Raw genomic sequence first — 23,119 nt, 5'->3', positions numbered from 1 at the left:
TCACATAACGAGAAGTTAGACCTAAGACGTCTTAATTTATGAATCACCTTTTAAACTTCACATAAATGACCGTTTTCCATCATGTACCAATCCCTATGGGGAACAAAAACTATAGCCACATTTTTATTATGACAGGGATTTTTCATTATTAGTTGGCTGCAGTTAACTGCTGGAGGGTGGATTTCATGTTGTTGGCACATTTCATCAATGGGTCATGTGTTTCAATTTTCAAATCGTTGCTTCAGATCCAAGAAAAATAATGCATAACTTTTCTGCTAAATATGGGAAACAGGCAGGTTCGATAATGCATGTGAAGATCTGAGGAAGATGAACCATTAGCCCAGTGTCGCACATGCATAATGACTGATGAGATTGATTGAAAAATAAGCTTTGATAGGGGCCACCGCAGGTTTTTCCATTACCATTTGAAATATCGGAGAGAAGGTTATAATCGAAGCAATCAATTCATGAAAAGCACCTCGCATGAAGAAAAAAAAAATGTATGGCTAGCTATACAAATATCAATAAGTACTACCACATTTTATGATTTCATTCATATTAATGCATGGAAAATGACATGGCTCCACATATTAATCCACCACATGCATCATCATTCATTGCTATATCATGCTAGAATTTTAGTAAACGCTAATACCTACTCATTTTTGAAATTCTGAAAATCGGTGGAAGCGTAAATAATTTGATCAATTAAGACACGTAAATATCCATATAATATTATCTAATTCTTTCAGCCAATCATATGCGAGAACATCAATTTTTTGATGATTTGTAAATTGCACATGTCTTAACCTAAAAAAAGAAATGCAACACACTAATCTCAGACAATCTCTCATATCAATTACAACCCAACTTCAAATTCGTACCTTGAATAAAAGAAAATCAAACTAGTCAATTCATTCGATCTTGACTTCATATCCCTCTTAAGGTGGTTTTTTTATTTATTAAATCTCAGAATGTTGACAAAAAAGAATCAAACTAGTCAAAAGCAATAGCAATAAAAGTTACAATACCTAAAACCAGCAACACTACTCTAGTTACCGAGCAATCTCGACATGACAATTTTGCACCAACAGAAACTTGAACTCTTTTGCAGACACTGCGAAATCCTTCTTGGTGTCCATGTCCCCCAACTGGATCATCGCCGGGCAGTGCCCGTACAACCGGTAGTACGCAGACGTCCACCCACCCACTCTAAACTTCAACCGCCCTTCAATCTTGATGATCACCAACACCGCCCCGTAGTTCAGATCCTGCATCAGAACGGGCCCCGAAATCGGGGAAATAGCCGCAACGTGGCCCTCCAGGTAGGGTGACCACACCACGAACTCATTGTGCTCCTGGTACGTCAAGGGGAGGGAGTACCGGAACGTGATCTGCTCGTTGCGGTACGTGGCGTAGAGCTCCATCTCCCGGTAGATGATCGCCACTCGGGACATGGTGTTCCGAGAGGAGATGGTGACTTGCATGTTGGTGGAGAGGCGGTAGGGTTGGCTGGTGGAGACATTGAAGGAGGAGACGGTGATGTCTTGGATGGTGAAGCTGGGCTTGGAGGGGCGGAGACTGAGAAAGATGGTCAGGACTACGAGGCCGAGGACGCCGAGGAAGCCGAGGACGCCGTAGATGACGGGTTTAGGGATGCTAAAATCAGGTGCAGGCACAGGAGCTTTCTCTTCGTCACCCATGTTGGAACAAAGGGGGTTTTGCAAAACGAAACGTAAAACCCTAACCCTAATATTAGAGTGGCCGTGGGAGAGAGTTTCTCGATCACTTCCTTAATTAATGAGATTCGTTTGCTTAATTTCCGAGGTTACACTAAAAATGATCTGATCGATATCCTATCACTCAAGGAAATTCTGTTTAATAATCTTAATGAAGAAAATCCAAAATGGATCAATACATATACGCTTACCATTTGCATTCGTTTTCAGAAAAAAGTTTTTTTGGGTTTTTCTGTTCTTTCCAAATATGATTTATTCAGATTTTAATTACTAATTAGTATTGTTTGATAATTAGGGGATATGGGGGGGAAAAAATATTGTCGTATGTGTGGGCAGTGTGGCCCAATAATGACGGTATAGATATACGTACAGGGGTACCGCATATATGCCAACTCTTTTTTTTTTTTTTTTGGGTCTGAGCATATATGCCAACTCGAATTAAACATTTTAATGGCTGACCTAAATCTGCGGGAGCAGAACTGTACCATAACTCCATAAGAGATTGAAGGTGTCCCATAGGTAGAACAGAGCTGGCTGGGTGCTGATGGAAAGTGTTTAAATGGCAGTACCAAATCCAGCTTGGAGTGGGGTCCTAAACTCCATATATGTCCATGATCAATTCAAGAAAGGTTAAGTTCCATCTTCACTTTTCCTTGTTCTACTTAACTTTCAAAGTCAAAAACTTTATCTCACTTATCAGTTTGAGAGCCGAGTAATTAACATGTATGACTATCAATTGTCATGCTTGATCCAAAAATAATGTTGTATTTGTATGCATCGATTGACTTAATGCATGGATGACCTCACAACCGTTGCTGGACCAACAATTTAATCGGTATTAATTGACGACTCTGATAATTAATTAAGTAATTAACAATTAATATATAAACTGACTAAATTTGATCGGTATTAATTGATGACTCCGATAACTAATTAAGTAATTAACAATTAATTCACAAATTAACTAATAATTTGGACATAAAATTTATCGACTCATCACTGCCTTGATCGGCCGCCCTTAACCACATTAGTCAGTCAAGGACCTGATCCACCACTTGTTGATCGTTGACACCATTGGGTGACTAGTGAGCGCTCCGACCAACTGTATCAGTTTCGACCCTATCGAGTGGTGATCCTACTGGCCGGCTATTGATCTTATATAGCTAGTGATTTATCGATTCACCTCAATCTTATTAGCTTAATAATTGAGCACGCTCAAGACATCGCTATTAACTGTCAGTCTCGTTGGCCGGCCAATCAATAACAACTGCGGGCGGCGTCACGTGCTAATGATTCCACTGTCGGTTAACTACACCTACAAATTGATTGACATATTTACCTTTATACATAAACTCAACCCACATTGATATTCTTCTCCACGAGAAGGACATCATTCAGTGATTCAGCTTACCAGTATCGTGATTTGTAACACATACTAGTGTGTTCAAAGTTACATGATTTAATCATCTATCTGTTTTTTAAGGGTTTGAAATTGACACCATTTTTTTACAAACCACACTCCCTTCTATGAATTTTTTTAAATTGAAACGTGCAAGTAAGAAAGTGTGGTTTGTAATAGATGGTTACCAATTTCGCCCCATTTGTTTACTTTCTAATTCATAATAAAGAAAAAACTTAGTTTTCTTTAACCTACTATGCAGTATGCACATTTTCTTAAAAATTAAGAAACTCAAACCGTCCATTTTCTTTAAAAAACCATTTGGCAAAACCTCACTAAAAGAAAGTCAAATGGTTAATTATGTGGTGTCGTAAGGTTGGTTGAACAGTTTTGCATGGAACCCCCCATGTCTAGCATTTGTGTCTTAACTTCTACTAGTTTGTGAACGGTCCTCAATGTTCGTGTGCCTGGATCAGGGGATTAGTCTGGCTTTGCTGAATACCCTTATGGACCTCAATCCAAATACTAACTGAGTACGTATGTGTGTTATTAACTTGCTAACATAACCGAAGTGATTTGCTACGTTACCTTTATTTATTATTAATTTTTTTTTTATATACCTTTAATCCCTAATCCTTACATATGTCAGTCAGAATTGAACTCATAACCTTCACAATGTTAAAACTATAACTTATCTATCATGTAAATTATTCTATGCACCAACGGTGTAAATGACCCAACATTTATAAGATGATTTCAACTATTGATATTTATAATTAATATTTTTATTAATAAACTAATAGTGTATTTAATATAATCTAACCATCCATTTATATCGGTGCAAGTGCACTTCGGTGCACTGAATCCTCCCCGTAAATCCAAAACCAATAATTAAAGTAAGGGAACACGTGATTAAAGTATGAACTCAAATAAAATCATGTGTTCCCAAATACCACTAACCCCACCCCCCACTGGATTATATTTTCATCAGTTCAATGACTTCAAATCCACCAATCAAATAATTAATCACGTTAATTAACATTTGCTTGCTTCCTAATCCTCTAGATTAGTAATTTAATCACCCTAAAGCCCTAAACCAAGTGATTACGACATTACGTTAAACAAGCATTTGCCGGGACCATTTGCCACATCAGACATCGAAACCCTAGCCTCTTGTCTCCCTGTTGCCCCCACTCCACCAAATTGTTTTAGTTCGCCTGGCCCCACGTCCGACGTGTCAGGGACCCACAGTATTTGTGGATATGCACAACTCTTTGCCATCGGATCCCAAATTACCCACTCCACCTATCGCCTCAGACTGTAATAATCTGGTCTCATATGAGGGAGTCAGATTCCGTCAGAATATCCAATCAAAAGGTGCCACGTAATCCCCACGAAGAAGATCTCGGAATTTGTTTTCTTTTTTGCTTTTTCCCGACACTGACCTTACCCCGCACCGTAACGTAACCCGCGCGCCTGTATCTCTCGTCCGTTTTCTTATCTTTTACCTCCCCTTTTTCTTTTAGCCAATTGTTCTATTTGCATTTCGGTCCTTACATTTTACGGTGACACTGTCCTATTTTGACAAAAATAAAAGAAAATGATATTTCATTTCTTTTTAATAATCTAGAAGAAGCTCAATATGATTTGATTTAGTGGTATAAATATTCTGTTTGTAAGTGATAGGTCGTGAGTTAGACTTACAATAGGTTAATTGTTGTATTTGATAAAAAATAAAATTAAAAAAAAACTAAAAGAAGATGAAATATCTGTACATCCATTAAAAATAGTCTCGATATTTTGCCGTCCAAATACTTTGTGAAACTATTATTTCATCAATTTAAGACAAATAGCTAAATGATAAACTTTTGTTATTTTTGCCGTCCAAATACTATGTGAAACTATTATTTCATCAATCTAAGACAAATAGCTAAATGATAGATTTTTGTTCTTTTATGTATACCACATTTAGTAAAAAACACCATATGTAATAGAATGTTGAAAGTGCTTCACATAAGTGATAAATTCACGATCCTCCATCATTGAATTTGAATTTAACTCAACCAAAAGAGTCACAATTTTACAAAAGCAGAGGACCAGAAACACAATTTAGACTAAACTTATGGTCTAGAAACAAAATTTCCCCCTTATTATTCAATAGAAAATTCATTAAAATTACGTAAATGCCCGCATTCTACTGTCACGTGGCTGTCAAATACTGGATCAGAAGCGGCGCAAAACGCCCGCCAAAAACTAGTCGTCACGTTCCCGGGGTCAAAGAAAACAGGAGCCATTGGAAAAAAAAACACACCAAGTTTTACAGGGTTGGACTTTCCAGATTTTTATAAATTAATCCCAAGGACAACGATGGGGTTCTTTAAACTTTGATGGTACAATAGAACAGATGTGCGGATTAAGAAAAGGGGGTGAAGGACCAATGAGTAAAAACCCAGATAAATAATTACGGTCGTTGGGGAAAGTTGGAAATGGAGGAAAGGTGGTTTTGAGAAAGCAACACAGAAACCACAGCTCAGTAATGGTGGTTTTCTTTTGTACCAAAACAGGGTGCACCATTTGAAAATTAATTAAAGATTGTAATTGAAGTAAAGACTAGAAAGGTGAGGAAGAAGACCCCTCTCCTCTCTCTCTCTATATTCTCTATATAAAAGGGTAGTCTAAGCCTCTTCTTCTTCATCCCATTCTCGTTCATTTCCTTCTATTCTCTCATTCTTTGCGTTTGGCTTACATTGAGTTCTGCGTTCGATTCGTTTTTTCCCCTTATTTTTCTTCTGCGTTTTGCATTAGCGGAAATATCCCGTGGCATTTTAAGGTAAACTTACCAACAAAATAGTTGCATTATATATCACTTTGTTTAAATTCTAGAGAAGCTCTCCATACCCAAAAAATTTCTCTAAATATTAGCTCATTTTGACACTTTGATCCCTACAATTGCTTGCTTGTCTAATTAGCAAAACAATATGCCATCGGATCTTGAAGATTCTTCCTACATTTTTCTTCTTCTTCATTTCACATTATTATAATGTGTATGGTATACATGTGTCTTTGGTACAAACTACGTAGGTAAACAAGGGAACAAGGTAAACTAGGAAAGTAATAAAAAAAGGATCCAACACCAAAGATAAAGAGATAGGATAGGATTACATTAAACCCATAAATTCCAGAGGATTACATTTTTTTAATGTTTTTTGAACATAACATGTAGGGTTTATCATCGCGACACTATCAATGTTCATAGGGAATACCTACAAGTCTTCAGAATGGCCAAAAAGTCCAACATGTGAATCATCAACGGATCAACCTAACCCCCCCAGAATCCCCAATACTTAACAGGATTTCTTTCCTACCTGACCTCACACCATTTCTGAATTTCTGGTATCCCATTTACTTTTTCCTCGGCCAAAAAGAGAAGCTTCTTGAATATATCCCATGGATGCTCTTCCCTTTCTGTCTAACCCATTTTAATTATTTACTGGTTTTACCAGTCACCGCAAATCTCTCTCCACTGTGAGAATTAAGGCAAAAGGGCGGGGGGGGGTTCGGTTTAGTGGATAAAGTCTCAACTCCTTTCTCAAGTCTTTGGCGTTTACTCCCCCATTCCCTATAAATCACCCACCAACTTTGCTAAGAAAAACGCACATCCCATTTCTCTCCGTTGCCTCTACCTATTCTAGGTACTGTTAACTCTGTTCTTTTCCCTTTTGTTTCTTGAGCTTCATTTGCTCAGATCACGTAGATCACACCCTTTCTACATGCTCTGTTTCGGTTTTGAGGCACTTAACTTAGAGATCTCTTTGTGTTTTCATTTCTTGTTCATCTCTTTGACTGGAGGGGGCTCTGTTTGAGTCCAACAAGCCAAAAAAAAAAAAAAAAACGAAAATGGGTTTCTCCAACTTTGCTTTCAGAGCACTGTTTTCTCTTCCATAAACGTTATCAGCCGCTCCCCTCCCCTCTTGTTGTTTGTCGGATGTTCTTTTTCATCTTTTGCTGAGAACCCTTGGTTTTGTAAACCCTGCTCTTAATGATGGGGCTGAACTTTTTATCTGGGAGCCACTCTGCTTGTTTTATTTTCTGTTCTGATCTGATTTTTTAACGGTTAAAAACCACTGGTTCTTGTGCTTACAGAGCACTAGGATCTTTCTAGTATTCCACCTAGCACTAATTGAGGTTGCAATCTTAGTCTAACATTTGTATATTGTGGGGGTATATATATTAAGGTTGCAGAGTTGTCTGGAGATTATCCACTTACATTTTGGTTTGTTTTTGCAGATTTTGGTTCTCTGATCCACTAAGAAGCAATCAATGGCTGACTCGCGTGTTCTGAGCCGTGTCCACAGCCTCAGGGAGAGGCTGGATGACACACTTTCTGCTCACCGCAATGAGATCTTGGGCTTTCTTTCAAGGTACATGTCTATGATCATCGCAATGAGTTTTTTTAGTTTGTGTTTGGTTGGATCAGTGAAAGCTACGTAGTTTTAGAGGGTTTAATATGTGTGGGGTTGTGGTCTTGTAGGATTGAAGCCAAGGGAAAAGGGTTTTTGCAGCCCCATCAGCTGATTGATGAGTTTGAAGCAATTCCTGAAGCCAGCAGACAAAAATTGTCGGAAGGTGCATTTGGGGAAGTTCTGAAGAACACCCAGGTAAACCTTAGAAGATGTCACTTTTTTTTTTTCCCCCGCTAATTTTTGGTATATGTAGTCATTATTTGGTTATGATGTCTGTGTTTTGCTTTGAACCTGGGGTTTTTTTGTTAATGTAGGAAGCTATTGTTCTGCCTCCATGGGTGGCACTCGCTGTTCGTCCCAGGCCTGGAGTTTGGGAGTACATTCGGGTTAATGTGCACTCACTTGTTGCCGAGGAGTTGCTTGTGCCTGAGTACTTGCACTTCAAAGAGGAGCTTGTTGATGGAAGGTGGGTTGGATTTGGTTATACTTCAGTTTCCTACCCTACCGATGTTTGATTTGTTTGTAGTTCTTATCATCTTAAATATTTGGTGCTACTGTTGCGAATTGCAGTCTCAATGGCAACTTTGTGCTTGAATTGGACTTTGAACCATTCAATGCCTCTTTCCCCAAACCAACTCTTTCCAAATCTATTGGAAATGGTGTCGAGTTCCTCAACCGTCACCTATCTGCAAAGCTCTTCCATGACAAGGAGAGCATGCACCCACTGCTTGAGTTTCTCCGAGTTCACTGCTACAAGGGCAAGGTATATATGTTTTTTTGGTTGATCTACCCTTGTTGTAGTTTAATTTTTGTGACATCTGAAAAATTGATTGGTGTTTTTGTTTTTTGTGCAGAATATGATGCTGAATGACAGAATTCAGAATGTGAATGCACTTCAACATGTTCTGAGGAAGGCAGAGGAGTTCCTGGCTACACTCGCACCAGAAACCCCATATAAGAGTTTTGAGATCAAGTTGCAGGATCTTGGTTTGGAGAGAGGTTGGGGAGACAACGCTGGGCGCGTGCTCGAAATGATCCAACTCCTCTTGGAGCTCCTTGAGGCACCTGATCCTTGCAATCTAGAAAAGTTCCTTGGCAGAATTCCCATGGTGTTCAATGTTGTGATCATGACTCCTCATGGTTACTTTGCCCAAGACGATGTGTTGGGGTACCCCGACACTGGTGGTCAGGTTAGTCTATGAGCATATTAATGTTCTTCACTGTTTAACCTTTTTTTTGTGTTCATTCAAGTTCATTAACATTTCTTTACGTTGGATTGCTGTTTCTAGGTTGTTTATATCTTGGATCAAGTTCGTGCTTTGGAGAATGAGATGCTTAAACGTATCAAGGAACAAGGGCTAGATATCATCCCTCGCATTCTTGTTGTAAGTTTTCTGGATCTGATTTAGCTCAGCTAGTTCATCTAGTTCAATGATCTTGTACCTTTATCTAATGTTACGATGTTTCTTACAACGCAGGTGACAAGGCTCCTTCCTGATGCCGTAGGAACTACTTGTGGTCAGCGTCTTGAGAAGGTGTACAATACCAAACATTCCGATATTCTTCGTGTTCCCTTTAGAACCGAGAAGGGAATTGTCCGCAAATGGATCTCAAGATTCGAAGTGTGGCCATACCTAGAGACTTACACCGAGGTAGATCTTGTTCGGTTGAGTTTACTCAGTAGCTTTTATTGTCTTGTATTTGACTATGATTAAGACTAACCATCTTTGGTGATATTAGGATGTTGCAACAGAGCTTGCTAAAGAGTTCCAGGGCAAGCCTGATCTCATTATTGGAAACTACAGTGACGGTAACATTGTGGCCTCATTGTTGGCACATAAATTGAGTGTTACTCAGTGCACCATTGCCCATGCTTTGGAGAAGACAAAGTACCCTGATTCAGACCTTTACTGGAAGAAACTAGACGACAAGTACCACTTCTCTTGCCAGTTCACAGCTGATCTTATCGCCATGAACCACACTGACTTCATTATCACCAGTACCTTCCAGGAGATTGCTGGAAGCAAAGATACTGTTGGTCAGTATGAGAGTCACACCGCCTTCACCATGCCTGGTCTCTACCGTGTTGTTCATGGGATTGATGTCTTTGATCCCAAGTTCAACATTGTTTCACCGGGAGCTGACATGGACATTTACTTCCCTTACACAGAGAAGGAAAAGAGGTTGACACATTTCCACCCTGAAATCGAAGAGCTCATCTACAGCCAAGAGGAGAACAAAGAACACTTGTGTGTGTTGAAGGACAGGAACAAGCCAGTCCTCTTCACAATGGCAAGGCTGGACCGTGTAAAGAACATCACTGGACTGGTTGAGTGGTATGGTAAGAACAAGAAGCTTAGGGAGCTGGTTAACTTGGTTGTTGTTGCTGGGGATCGCCGAAAGGAGTCCCAGGACAATGAGGAGAAAGCTGAGCTGAAGAAGATGTATGAGCTGATTGACACCTACAAGCTGAATGGCCAGTTCAGATGGATTTCCTCTCAGATGAATCGCGTGAGGAATGGTGAACTCTACCGTGTCATTGCTGACAGCAAGGGAGCTTTTGTGCAGCCTGCTGTGTATGAAGCCTTTGGCTTGACTGTTGTTGAGGCCATGACTTGTGGTTTGCCCACATTTGCTACTTGCAAAGGTGGCCCGGCTGAGATTATTGTGCACGGCAAATCTGGGTACCATATTGATCCATACCACGGTGAGCAAGCTGCTGAGATCCTTGTTGACTTCTTTGAGAAGTGCAAGAAAGACCCTTCTCACTGGGACAAGATTTCCCAGGGAGGCTTGGAGCGTATCTATGAGAAGTAAGCAAAGCATATTTTGATCGCTATCTATTACAACTTATTTGACTTGGTTTGTTCTATAGCTGATCAAATATTCGGTTTCTTGTTGTATAGGTACACATGGAAAATCTACTCTGAAAGGCTCTTGACCTTGACTGGAGTTTATGGCTTCTGGAAGCATGTCTCCAACCTTGATCGCCTTGAGAGCCGTCGCTACATTGAAATGTTCTATGCTCTCAAGTATAAAAAGCTGGTGAGTTCTTCCCTTAAGATCAAATCCTCTCAAGAATTCCCCACCCTTAATTTTTCTCACACATTTTTACTTACCAAATTCGTGTTTTTACATTTTCAGGCTGAGTCTGTTCCTCTTGCTAAGGAGTGAAGCGCAAGCTCAAGTAAAGTGGCGGAAGCAAATTTGTTGGCTGAGAGTCATCATCAAGTTTTCCTTGGCGGTTTAGGAGAATAACTAAATATTGTGATTATAAGCGTTTCGGTTTTCCTTTTCCTTTTGATGTTTCAATTTCTATTCATCATTGCTGGTTGTAATTGGGAACGTTTGAACCTGGGTTTCACCCCATTCATCAATTTACTTCAACTTTTGCTGTCCAATCATATTATGCCCATTTCTCACTTTAACTATTTACATGCTTGGTATGGTCCAATAGAAATTCCCAATTACTTGCCTCAACATCTTTCAGAACATGACCTCTAAAACCATGAACTCGAAAACCCAAATGAAGCAATCAAGAAAACTTCATCAAGATGAGCTTGCTATTACTCTATTCCTTCTCAACATTTTTGCTTCTTGCTTCAATCTTCATTGGCTCATCTTCAACCTCCCAACACCTTAAACACCCAAAAATCAAGAAAGCTTTTGCTCCACCACCCTATATCCACCCACCTCTCTGCTTCACAGCCCTGGCCTCTATTGCACCCCATCACCACCATTCCACCACCCTCCACCATTTTTCTTGAAGCCACAATCAACCCAGAACAAAATCAAGACCCTCTGATTCTTCCAAGACTTGAATCTTCAAGAAAGAATGCGCTCAAAGATTGCCTGTAGATGTTTGATCAAACACTCTAAGAACTTGGTGAGGCTCTTGATGATCTGCCAGCCTCAAAAGGGTCCTATGGTGACAAATGTGAACACTTGCGTTTTCGAATTGGAGGAATTGGACTGGAAAATGAAAAGGCTAAACTTCAAAGACCAAATCCAGGGTTTAGTGACTCCTATTTCTCATATGATGAGTAATTGCTTAGCAATGATTAAAAACATTGAAGAATTAGTACTAAGTGAGCAGAAGAGGGTTATAAGTACCGAGAAGTCTTCAAAGAAAAGAAGGCGAGTGGAAGTTACATTCTTTGCAGCTGTAATTGGGGACAGGTTTTTGGCTAGGGACTTGACCATTACCAACACAGCATGTTCACAATAGTTTCAGGTTTGTGGCTATGAGAGTGACCTCTAACTCTGCATTCTATCATTGCAACTTCAGCTTATATCAGGACACACTTTATGCTCACTCACTTAGACAGTTCTATCGCTAATGCGTTTATCAAAGGGACTATAGATTTCATCTTTGGCAGTGCCGCTGTGGTGTTCCAAAACCGTTTGGTGGTTGTTAGGAAGCTGATTCCTGGTCAGCAAGTGATGATCACTGCACGGGAGAACAGACCCGAACCAAAACACCGGCATCTCATTGCAGAATTGTACCATAGTGGCTGCGCCTGATTTCAGCAAGGCTGAGAGGAAAAACTTCACTATTTTTTGGGTAGGCCTAGGAGGAAGAGGAACTATTCAATAGTGATGAAGAGCTATATAGGGGACATGATACACCCACAAAGGTGGTCAAAGTGGGATGAGTATAGTAGAATGGACACTGTCGAGTACATTGAGACTTGAGTTTTGGACCCGGATCAGACACAATGCATAGGGTCAAATGGAGAGGGTATAGAAAGAATTGTACTGAAGAGATTGCGAAACAGTTCTCCGCCAGGTTGTTCTTGCACGAAGCAGGTGAATGGCTTGAGACCACAGGCATTCCATCTTTCATGGTTCATGAGGAGGACAGTGACTGAATCAGAAATGGTGGTTTCTATTTCCTCAGGAACTTGGTAGAGAAATAATTCCTGTAACTTCTGTAAAGAGCTATGCGGTAAAAATTGTACCATTTCTTAGGAACAAGGAGAGAGATAGTAACACAGCAGATTACACAGGAACGATTGTCTACAGTAATCCCATCATTCTTTTGGTGTAAATAAACATTTCATATTTTGCAATAGCATGAATAATGTTGATTTTTTGTAGCAACGATGTTTAAAGAGTGGTTTAGAACATGAAGGGTTTGGATTATGAAAGATGAAACTATGACGTATTTCCGAATTCAGTCCATGTTAGTCTGAAGCTGCATGAAGGCCTCTCAATTACACCAATGCCATCTTCCTGGAGTTGATGTGTAGTTGATATTTACTTTGAAACATATGACGGATACGTACCTTCAACAACAAAACTGGCCTTCAACTTTTGGCTTTCGGACTTTGGAATTACAGATGTACAGTAAAATCGACACCTAGACTATATGCAGTACCTTCTATATACAGTAAAATCGACACCTAGACTATATGCAGTACCTTCTCTATACACGTATAGTGACGAGGAAGAAGCAAAATGAGCTGAAGGTAAACTCAAGAGCACTTGAGGCAACCATACGGGCATAAAGATTGAAGACATGAGCTCATTTCCTAGTCACAGAATTTGCCTACCACCTTTGAGATTGTATGTATACAGCCTTGGTGACCCTGTGGCATGAGAGATCAAAAGCTACAATGATGCACTTTCAACTTTCCTTTCTACCTCTGAATCTGGCCTTTCGTACAATTTTTCATACTTGCTTCCCCGTAACCCGAGGCTGTTCCTGGTTTCGGGGTTTAAACACTTAAAACCAGCAGAATCAGTAAGCAACAAGTCAACAATGAAGCTGCCATGCTGATGCTGCACCATTCAAAATGCCTCGGCATTGTCAAAAGCATGTTCATCAGTCTCTGGTATATTCATTCCTCAGTCTGTAATTTCCATAATCTTTGTAGGCAGAGGCTCTCTCGGGTATAGAATTATTGCCAAGAATAAAGCGAATGCAAAACCAGTTAACCCACTAAATGGTTGGAATTGGTGCGTTCCAATAATCCAAAGGGGAGAGTCAGCCCGGTAGGTTAGATAACCACCCCTCTGTAAGATGAAACTTGAAGCAATTATTCCTGCGCGCAAGCCAATAGAAATGGAAAGGCTGCCTTGGTTTCTTTGCCGAGCACCTGCTAAACTCACAGATAGCAGCCACAGTCCCGGTATTGCCCATAAAGACCTGAAATCCCATTAAAAGAAATTATGAGACAAAAGAAGACAATAAGTCACAGAATCAAGAAGGCAATGAATGAATAAAAGGCAACCTCTGGCATAAAGAGAATGCAAGTCCAGATAAAATTATAGATTGATGATATCCAAGATCTGCAGCAATTTCTTGAGGCAGCCAAGACCTGAAGAACAATTCTTCCACAAGAGCAATACCAGTTGCTGTCATAATACCTTGACCAACCAACTTAAGTACATGTCCATACACTGAGAGCAATTTCATAGCGTCCAAAGAAGATGGAGTAGAAGGCCAAGAGATATTCACACAGCCAAGTAATGCATTTGCAGATTGTATTGACAAAACAAGCACCACTCCACCAATCAACCCCTTGAAATAATCGAACAACTGCAAGCAAGGAGCTAAAATAATCATATCACTGGGAGTGAGGAACTGACAAAATCTTAATTTGTACAAAAGTAGCAACTAGCAAGGTAGCAAGCATCATTTATGCAATTATGCTGTACGGGAGATAGTGGTATTGATTTCTGGCAGATCCAAGGTGGCAAACAGGTGTCATGGAACTACTTTGAATTCAAGCAGTAAAATCCAATACCAAGAATCATTTGTGCCCTAAAATCTCACTATACTGAATTTTTTGTTTCCTGTATAAGAAACACCTGTTCTGCTGTATATAATCTTAGTTACATGCATATTGAGTATTGACTAATGACTAATGAGATATTTGGCTTAATGTTATTAGGAAAAGGAGAGAGTTAACTGGCAAGCAGTCTAAGACTCTTTGTTTGAACTTCTTGTGAGGTTGTAAGCATCAAATAAGACTGGATGTTGGGCTGCGATTCGACTTCCATCTATAGTTTTCCAGTCAAAACTGAAAGGCAACAGGAACTATCCAATTAATATTATATCCAACTTAAATGTCATGGAAGAACCCACTATATCCCTAAAATTTTCCTGGACCCCCAAATTTATGACCGTTTCCCATAATCTATGCCAGATGAAACTTAATTAAACAACATTGCTTTCCCCCACAAAGACGTGAACATGTAAAAACAAGTTAAATCGTCAATTAGCCAGCTTATGAATGGACACATAACCCAGACCACATATCCAATTCTTGTCCAGAGTTTCAGCTAACCCATACCTTTGGCAATGACGTCAAATCAAGCCCATATTCCGTAAGTGGATCTTCATATCCACGTATTCTTTTTCCCCATAACATAACAAGTATCATAAATGCAGCGTAGAGGCCAATAATGCAAGCAAGATCAGCAATTCTGGAGGGGGTATTAGTTGCCCAGCTCTGCATAAATGTTGGGAGGAGTGGAACAGCAATTGGTGACCATAAAACAAGCGTCATACCAGCAAACCCCAAAATCCTAATGATACAAAACCAGCACAGAGGAGCATCAGTAAAACAATAATTAAGCTGCGAAGTCAACACAACTACAAGTGCATAGAGACCAGAGTATTCTTGAGCACATAATGTAATAATACAAATAAAAAAATTCCAACTCGCATAGTCTTAGTAATTTTGCTACATAATCGACATAGGAGTACCTTCTTCAACAAACCAATTTGTATCCCAAACAATATGAAAAAGAAAAGGAAAAAGGCAAAAAAAAAAACAAAAAAAAAAAAAACAAGAATTTCTTTCTAAAGCAGTATTAAAATCTGCATCAATTCGCACAATACCTCTGGATCAAGGGACGCTCAGATAGATGAAGAAATTGGATTAGCTTGTCAGTCAAGCTCATTGCACCACGCATACCACCCCAGAGCAGAGCAAGTTTGCCAACTAGCCTCAACATGCCACCCCTTTGTCCCAAATCAACCAACATTGAGAGCAATCTGTTTTTAAAGTAGTAACTAAATTAGTAAAAGACAGCAAAAGCAGATAAATCTGCGTGTATTTCGAATATATTCTTTGTGTGCTAATACCTTTCTTGGTCCAGTCCACCATCTTGTTTCTTGGGTACGACAGGGCCAGCAACTGACATAGCTTTCTCAGCAAGGCTTGTGACAATGTTACTTTGGTGTTTGTCAGATGCGTCCTCATGGTTGTCAGGCTCCATCTGACCATTATCATTCATCTTGATGGACTCGAATGAACTCTCAGAAGTTTCATTGCCTGTGATTGAATCCTGTAAGTTTGTACATAAAGTCAGCTGAATTCTGTCATCATAAAAAGGATATTTGCATGGAGACAAAAAATATCATTTAGAAGGCAATGGGATACCACATGTACATCCTATTAGGCAGCATCCACTTCAGCAGAAGAATTAAAGAAACACCATCAGGAAGAAGGCAAAGACAAGGGGATGGAAAAAAAAAGCCAACCATTTTAAGTGCCATAAAATTATGATTCACAGAGCTTCTTATTGGAAAGGGAAAAATTGCTGCAAGAAAATCTCAAAGAAGACAAATTGTCGCCTAGAACTAGTCCAGTAAAACCCAAAAGGCCAAAACTCAGTCTTGTATGGTCATCTATGCATATAACTAGAATTATAAGAAAACAAAATTCGTTTTAAGAAATTAAGTTTTACCTGGTGCTCCGCCAATAAAGCAGACGCCCCAAGGGCAGCTGTAACGGCACCAACCATAACACTGTTGCTTATATTCTTCAACTCCGTCTTTTCCTCTTTCCTATCAACCAAACTGTCCAACCTTGTAATATGGTCAGATTTATCAACAGGCATGTGGTGAATCTCTGTGCCTCTAACCTTAGCTAGATCATTTTCTCCAGACATTTTGGCTTGACTATTGATCGGAGGTTCTATTTGGCTACTATCACGCACCGTGGCCACAATGAAATATTTTCTCAGTGCAGCTAAGCTTGAGCCTACTATAACACCAACTGGCACTACTCTTCTCAAGAAGCTAGTCTCTTGAACAGCAGATGATATGGCCTTAATCACATGCTCTCCATGAAGAGTACCAACTTTTTCTGAGCCAATACTATGGTATTTAACTTCCAAACGTGGATCACAGGCATGTCCAGCAGAAAGCGATACAGCATTAGCCACTTGTTCCAATTCTCTGGTAAGATAGGGTTCCATTTTTTTTATGTCAGCAGCACTTTGTCTGCGACCAACTTCAACCATCAAATTATCCAATATAATATTTCTCACAAACTCCCCAAAGTCCTCTCTTTCATCTTCACCAATTTCAACTCTCTCCTCCACACTATCCACTGCTTCATATTCTTTTACTGGCTCCTGATGCTTTTCTGAATCTAATATTACATAAGATGGCTCAATAATTTCATCATCAACAGGTTTATGTGCCTCAACCTTCTGAGCAGCCACATCGCCAACAGAACTTCCAACATGTCCAGGTTGTTCTAAGAGTTTCCACTGACCTTCTTCTGGAAAATAGTCCAGCAATAGAGCAGCAGTTGAATCTAAATCTAGTGATTGGGCACGCACCTTTGAAAGAAGATAATTATGCACCCCACTAGAGATCGAAGTTATGCAAGGTGGTATTGCAGCTAAGCAAGGTGGTACATTGTTTACGCGATTGATACCAACCAACTGATCCCTCATTTCATTTTTATCCTCAGCTACATGGTTAACTTTGTCACTTGTATGTGAACTGCTGATACCATTTCCATTAACTGATACAGGGCTTTGAGCACATTTCTCTTCCAAGACATTTGATGCCTCAGGCTGCTGGTCCATAGCATTCACATGCCCATTGGATACAGAAATATTGCTTAATCCATCAATATGTACACTCTGGTCCGACTTACTGGCTTCTGAATCTTCTTGACTACTGTCACCACCAGGATGGTCCTTTACAGATGCAGAATCACCTTTGTTCACTTCATTTTCATGTTCAGAATTCTCCTCCAATTGAGTTATCATATTTTCTAAAACCCCAAAAACATTGTTAACTGCCAATTGGGTGGAATCATCCATCCCTGTCAAGGCATCAAATGCCTCAGAAACACTAAATGCCGGGGCATTAGGTGCCGGGGCATTAGGTTCCGGGGCATTAGAATCAGATGTATTAGACTTACTTTGATCTATTACAGGCTGCGTATTCTTGTTTTCCCTCTTTTGATTATCATTACCTTCCTCATCTTTTGTGTCTAATTCAGCAGCTCTACCATCTTGGTCTCTCTCCTCCTCAACAATTGCTCCCTCAGCAGAACCAGCAATTCCAGTGGAATTGCTAGGCTTAGTGTGCTCTGATCCCTTCTCACTATTGTTAAGATGTTCAGGGTCAGAACTTCCGGATTCAGTAGTATCCTTAATGATAGAACCAGAATCATCGCTTCCATCAGTGCTCAATGATTGATCTACAGTAGAAATTTTTGGTGATTGCTCTGAGGGATGAGACTCCGATTCTAGTTCCCCAGGAGGCTTATTCACAACTGGTTGACTGTCAACAGAGCTATCCAACAAATCATCAGACTTATTCAACAGATCAGAAGAAAAATGGTCTTCATGTGCACCTTCTGAACTTGAAATTCCTTCATCTTGGATCTTTGACTTTAAACCTGATGATATATCAGGAATTCGAGCAGCACCCAGGAGCTGATCAAATTTTAGGTTTGGACCTTGAGCATGTAAAACACCAGTTACAGCAGCTGTTATCTTCCCGCGAACATCTTCCGGCACTGCATCTTGCAAAGCTTGCATTAGTGTGTCTCCTTGATCAACTGCTGCTAAGACCTGGGCACGTATACCAGAAACATGTTACACAAAATATAACTAAAGGAAAGAGTAGTATGGCACAATTGATTGTATAGTACTGGTATAGTAATGAGCCTAAACAGTGCTCTTTCCTAACACCAAGGAGTAAATAGGAAACAAACCACAGAAATTTTGGAAGATACAATATTTGGCATTCAAATAGACCTGTACAATAAATATACTATGCTTAAGTCAGTTACCTAGTGTAAACAGAGGTGATCAGAGACCCGAATTAACAAATGACATTAACATTATTGTGATAACATATATGAAACCGTAGTGTGAAAAGGACATTTTAAAGCACCACCTTCTTCTTCTTTTCTTCTGTTAGAATATCTGGCATGGTTACATCAAGCATGTTCATAACAACTTGAGTTGTCTGCAACACTTGACCTCTTTCACCATCTGCAGGACTGACTCCCTCCTCATTGACCAACTCAGGATCATCAGAGTGAATCTGATCCAGTGCACCATTTTCCACATCCTGCAACCCTGTTTGTTCAGCCTCTGACTTTCTCGATGAATCCTTTTTAGATTCTAACCAAAAGCTAGCAGCAGTATCAGTTTCTCCAAACCTTTTCTTCGCAGTATTTGTCGTATATCCATTTAAAGAATCTGACTCACTCATGGTATATCCATTTGAAGAATCCTTTCTGGATTTTAACCAGAAGCTAGCAGCAGTATCACTTTCTTCATGAGCTAATTCTCTTGAAGGCTCGAAGGATATGTCCACATCTTGAAGAAGAGGGTGGCGACCCTTCAAAAGTCCAAGCTCCACTGCTGTGAGCCACTGCACATCACACTCATTCTCATCAGTATATTAGAGCGCAAAGTGAGACTCCATGGGCTTCTTTAATAATAAGGACCATGAGGTGGTTAACATACCACTTTTTCCAAGATCAAAGAGAAAATAGATATTTATTACCTCAATGGTTAGGTGCTGGCACCAAGATAGAGCAGTACAACCATCAATGGCACGAGAAGGCAAACAGGAGCACAACAGTAGGCTTGTAAATGGATTTTCTGCTATTAAACTGCTTGGAATTGAGAATGGTGGTGCTGACTCATTGTCTTTCTGATAAATTGACAGGGTTGAAATATGAATAAACAAATATTATTGTCAAAGTTCAAAAGCATGGCATGAAGTTGAAAACTACAGGCACCTGTATAAATAAAACAGGAACCTTCACATTCCCAACCACACCTATTGTACTTGATTTCGAATAAAAATCTTCAATGGCATCAAAACCATGAGATACCATGGAGATTGCTGTTTCAAATTCACGGACAGATTTTGCTGAAAGTGCTTGCTCTACGTCAAACCCTTTTGTTTTTCCTTTAAATAGTTCCTACAAAACCACGTAAGCATCAAGCATACATTACTAGCAATCAGGAATAAATCATGTAAACTAAATGGTCAACAGAACTTGATGACACCTCATTAAGCATTCTAAGTAGCAATTGCTTCTGGACCAGGATTCAAAGGTAAAGCATTAATACTTAAAAAATCAAAAAACAAAAAACTCCTAAATATAATACCTTGTTCGACCTCAGAATATCAATGAGTCCATCAGTGAGCTGCTGATCAAGGGTCATTTGATGAGGAGAGGACTTGGTGGCCTCCACCAAATCAAAAGGGTTGTCTATGCAGGTCACGGCTGTAAGTGGTGAGCTCTCCCCGATTTCAGCCAGGTACTTTGTCAACATGTTTGCGCCATAACCCCAGCCAACACCCACCAAAGTGGTCCCTGACCTCGCCTGATTTATGAACTGTACAGCAGTGGAGATATCATCGCTGTCAGCAGCTGAAAATAACCTACATAAAATATAGCCTTCCTATCATCAACTAATTCTCTCCGAAACTAAAAAAAAAAAAAAAAACTCAGACTAGTTTCTTTACTCCCTATCAATTCCACCACATTTGCATAGTAAAGTAGTAGTATTCACTATTCAATCTTTATGTGACAAAACACAGAGTGAAGAGTGCGAGGCATACCGTGGCGTGGTGAGAGGCGAACCAGCACAACCCCTAGGGTTCATGACGATCGGAAAACAGCCCCGGACGAGAGCTTCATACACAAACGACCTGACGTTTGGGTCCATGCTACCCTGGGCGGTGCCAGGCACGAGAATCAAGGTGGTGTCCAATCCATGCTCTTCTTCAAGGTCCAAATTCGCCGGCCAATCCAACGACACGACTCCTCCGTCGTCCGTCCTCACACACAGTCTCTGATACTCCAATCTGTCTCCAACGCCATTATCACTCTCGATATTGAAGTGAATTCTACCGGAATTCACCCTCACGAAGTTGCCGTCTTCCTTCACCAGCTTCTCATCCAACAGGTCAAACGATATCGACGGACACCTCACCAGGACGGAGCGGTTAAACGGCGTCGGACTGGTCAACAGCAGCCACTCCCCGATCACGGACGCCTCGTCGGAGGAGCTTTGATTCCCCTTCGCCGAAGAAGAATTCGAGAAATTAGACAGGAACAGCGCGGCGCCGGAGACGAGGCCGATCGCCGGAGCGACGAATTCCAATGAATTGGGGGAGGGGAATTGCGAAACGAAGTCATGGAAACTAGGGCTTCCTCCGAGCTGGCTCCGGAGATTGAGCTTCTGGTTCTGCTTCAGTCTCCGGCGCCGGTAGACGCGGAACTCGCGGATCTGGAAAACGTGGCTGGGCGAGAAATAAGGGGTGAAGGAGGAGATGAGGCGGTGGTTAGTTTGGGTGGACATTTTTGGGGTCAGGCTCATTGTTTCGGGGAGTGAGAATTTCGGAGGGTTTTGAAATGAAGAAGATGGAGACAAAGGAAGAGATAGAGAATCTGAGATTGAGATTTGAGAGAGAGCGCGAAAGCTCTAGAGGAGGAGAAAGCGTACGGTGGAAAACGAAGTGGGCAGAAAGTCGGGTCGGTGGGTGGATCCGATTTTGATTTGTCATGGATTTGAGGCGGGAGAGCCAACTGTTAAAGGTGGATTTTACCCGGGAACGTGTGTGACACCAACGGTCCATATTTTCCATTTACTTTGCGTGTTGAGTATCGTCCGTCTATTTCTTTTAATACTAAGATAACGACTCGTACGGTCATCGAGTATGATGAACAAAATCATCATCTGGTATCGGTTCCATGGATACGGAGATGGGATTCAAAATTGTGGGGAGTGGTCAACAAATTCGGGCCTCTAGTTATGAATGCGGTAGTGATGGAAGGCCGTAAGTACAATTAGAAAAATATTTTCACCATAAATAACAAGGTTAGAAATTTTAGTTTTGATGAAAATTTTGGCTGTTGATAAAAATTGCAAAACAATAACGAGCAAACATTGATTCGTAAAAACTAAATATTTTGGAGGCTTCTCACATATACATGTCAATTTACAATATTTTTTTTTATAATTTCAAAGCAATTCAAGTCTTTTCTACCTGCAGTTTTGATATTGGGCCTGAGAAATAACCAGGCCTATTAGAGGAGGGAAAGGCTTAACAGGGGGTCAATCGTCAATGCCGATAGTATCATGATTCATGAGTCCATTAGAGGAGGGAAAGGCTTAACAGGGAGTCAATCGTCAAGCCGCGTTCGTTTGCTCGTCCGTGGTCAAAAAGTGGGCCTGAAAAGGTAACACAAAGTCTGGCACACCTATGCAAAAGAAATAGAAGCCCAAGCGGCCCAGCAGCACCTAAGCTTTGCCGTACGCGTATTTATAAGCTTGAGATGACTTCAGACCAAAAAAATGAAGACTGCATGCAAGAAAACTAGAAAAGCCTAGAGGTCGAGTACTATCTCTCCAACTGTCCAACGGGACAGATGAAGATATAGTTGCCAATTATAGTTCTCACCCTTTTCGGATGGTGGTTCAGGTGATGGCGATCGAAGGGGAAGAAGATTCTGGTTTTGATGTACGAAAGCGAAAACTGCAAGCTACAAATGAGATGGATTATGAAGATGGGTGTGAAGATGAAATGAATGATGTGGAAGTGGCCGAAGTGCCTTGTGAGTTGTGAAAGTGAAACTGGCAAGGATCAGAAAATGAACTGATAGTGAATGGTGGAGAGTTGGAGACGTGTCATTAGTGAAACTAAGGGTGCCGGAATGAAGTCCTTCAGAAGATGGAAGCCCTGTCGAAGCTGAAGTTGATGGTCAAAAGTACGTACAAAGAGAAAGGAGGCTCAGCAGGGTTGTGTTTGTGTCATGCATGTATCCCAGAGATTCCACTTTGAGTTCCATTTTAGATTTACCAATGAACCTTTTAATTTGCTGGGTCAATTATACTTGATTTACCACTGTGAAACCATGCCAGATAAGTTATCCGTCAATGTCAGGCACCTTATGCGTACACTTCGATCTGTCTTGGGATGCCAGTGAAGATGGGTAACGGATGTTTCGATTTGATGCAGAATGGGGTAGCTTGATTTACAAAGTCGTTACTTCTACCTGGTTATATATTGTTGGAGAGGAAATATCCCACATTAGAAAAGTGACAAATAAAATATAACTTATAAGTGGGTGGATCACACTCAATAAGTCTGTTGTGATTAAAACCCAACACCTATCGAGTGGTTAAGTTGAAATAATATCGGTACAATAGTATTATGAGGCCTAATTTGGATATCTTATATTGCTATTGGAATATTCCGATTAGATAGTTACCAAGTGTCC

At 40.4% G+C, this 23,119-nt stretch overlaps 3 protein-coding genes across 7 annotated transcripts; 1 reads left to right on the top strand and 2 right to left on the bottom strand.

Moving 5' to 3' along the window:
* Positions 1–1,055: 1,055 nt before the first annotated feature.
* Positions 1,056–1,703, bottom strand: LOC112183626 (NDR1/HIN1-like protein 1). Its single transcript, XM_024321995.1, has one exon. It carries the CDS (start codon positions 1,701–1,703, stop codon positions 1,056–1,058), a length of 648 nt encoding a protein of 215 aa, XP_024177763.1.
* Positions 1,704–6,674: 4,971 nt separating this feature from the next.
* On the top strand, positions 6,675–11,005 carry LOC112186368 (sucrose synthase). The gene is made up of 11 exons (XM_040514095.1): positions 6,675–6,830; positions 7,426–7,559; positions 7,670–7,796; positions 7,916–8,067; positions 8,172–8,364; positions 8,456–8,791; positions 8,891–8,986; positions 9,080–9,253; positions 9,342–10,414; positions 10,508–10,646; positions 10,746–11,005. The coding sequence occupies exons 2-11, from the start codon at positions 7,459–7,461 to the stop codon at positions 10,773–10,775; spliced, it is 2,421 nt and encodes an 806-aa protein (XP_040370029.1). The 5' UTR covers positions 6,675–6,830; positions 7,426–7,458; the 3' UTR covers positions 10,776–11,005.
* A 1,738-nt stretch (positions 11,006–12,743) lies between these two features.
* Positions 12,744–21,336, bottom strand: LOC112186367. 5 transcript variants are annotated; one of them, XM_024324751.2, is made up of 11 exons: positions 20,455–21,335; positions 19,998–20,274; positions 19,622–19,807; positions 19,384–19,533; positions 18,766–19,248; positions 16,305–18,437; positions 15,700–15,902; positions 15,454–15,609; positions 14,903–15,137; positions 13,838–14,145; positions 12,744–13,752 (listed from the first exon to the last, which is right to left on the bottom strand). In XM_024324751.2, exons 1-11 carry the CDS (start codon positions 21,213–21,215, stop codon positions 13,452–13,454), a joined length of 5,193 nt encoding a protein of 1,730 aa, XP_024180519.1. In that variant the 5' UTR covers positions 21,216–21,335; the 3' UTR covers positions 12,744–13,451. The 5 variants fall into 5 exon arrangements, with proteins under 5 accessions (XP_024180519.1, XP_040370025.1, XP_024180520.1 ...); XM_040514091.1 differs by having other exon boundaries at positions 19,718–19,807; XM_024324752.2 differs by having other exon boundaries at positions 19,998–20,228; positions 20,455–20,596.
* Between the last annotated feature and the right edge of the window lie 1,783 nt (positions 21,337–23,119).

Source organism: Rosa chinensis, chromosome 2 (genome assembly GCF_002994745.2).
Source record: "Rosa chinensis cultivar Old Blush chromosome 2, RchiOBHm-V2, whole genome shotgun sequence".
NCBI classification, from domain to species: Eukaryota; Viridiplantae; Streptophyta; class Magnoliopsida; order Rosales; family Rosaceae; genus Rosa; species Rosa chinensis.
The sequence above is the reverse complement of the archived record's forward strand: the minus strand, read 5'-3'. Positions and strand labels throughout refer to the sequence as shown.

Excerpts from the sequence above, each read along its gene's own strand:
- LOC112183626 (XM_024321995.1), bottom strand. The coding sequence starts at position 1,703 with ATGGGTGACGAAGAGAAAGCTCCTGTGCCTGCACCTGATTTTAGCATC.
- LOC112186368 (XM_040514095.1), top strand. The coding sequence starts at position 7,459 with ATGGCTGACTCGCGTGTTCTGAGCCGTGTCCACAGCCTCAGGGAGAGG. Across the intron at positions 8,365-8,455 it reads TTCACTGCTACAAGGGCAAG|AATATGATGCTGAATGACAG; the intron begins GTATATATGTTT and ends TTTTTTGTGCAG. Across the intron at positions 8,792-8,890 it reads ACCCCGACACTGGTGGTCAG|GTTGTTTATATCTTGGATCA; the intron begins GTTAGTCTATGA and ends TGCTGTTTCTAG.
- LOC112186367 (XM_024324751.2), bottom strand. The coding sequence starts at position 21,215 with ATGAGCCTGACCCCAAAAATGTCCACCCAAACTAACCACCGCCTCATC. Across the intron at positions 18,438-18,765 it reads CAGAAGAAAAGAAGAAGAAG|GTCTTAGCAGCAGTTGATCA; the intron begins GTGGTGCTTTAA and ends ATACGTGCCCAG. Across the intron at positions 13,753-13,837 it reads GCATTCTCTTTATGCCAGAG|GTCTTTATGGGCAATACCGG; the intron begins GTTGCCTTTTAT and ends ATGGGATTTCAG.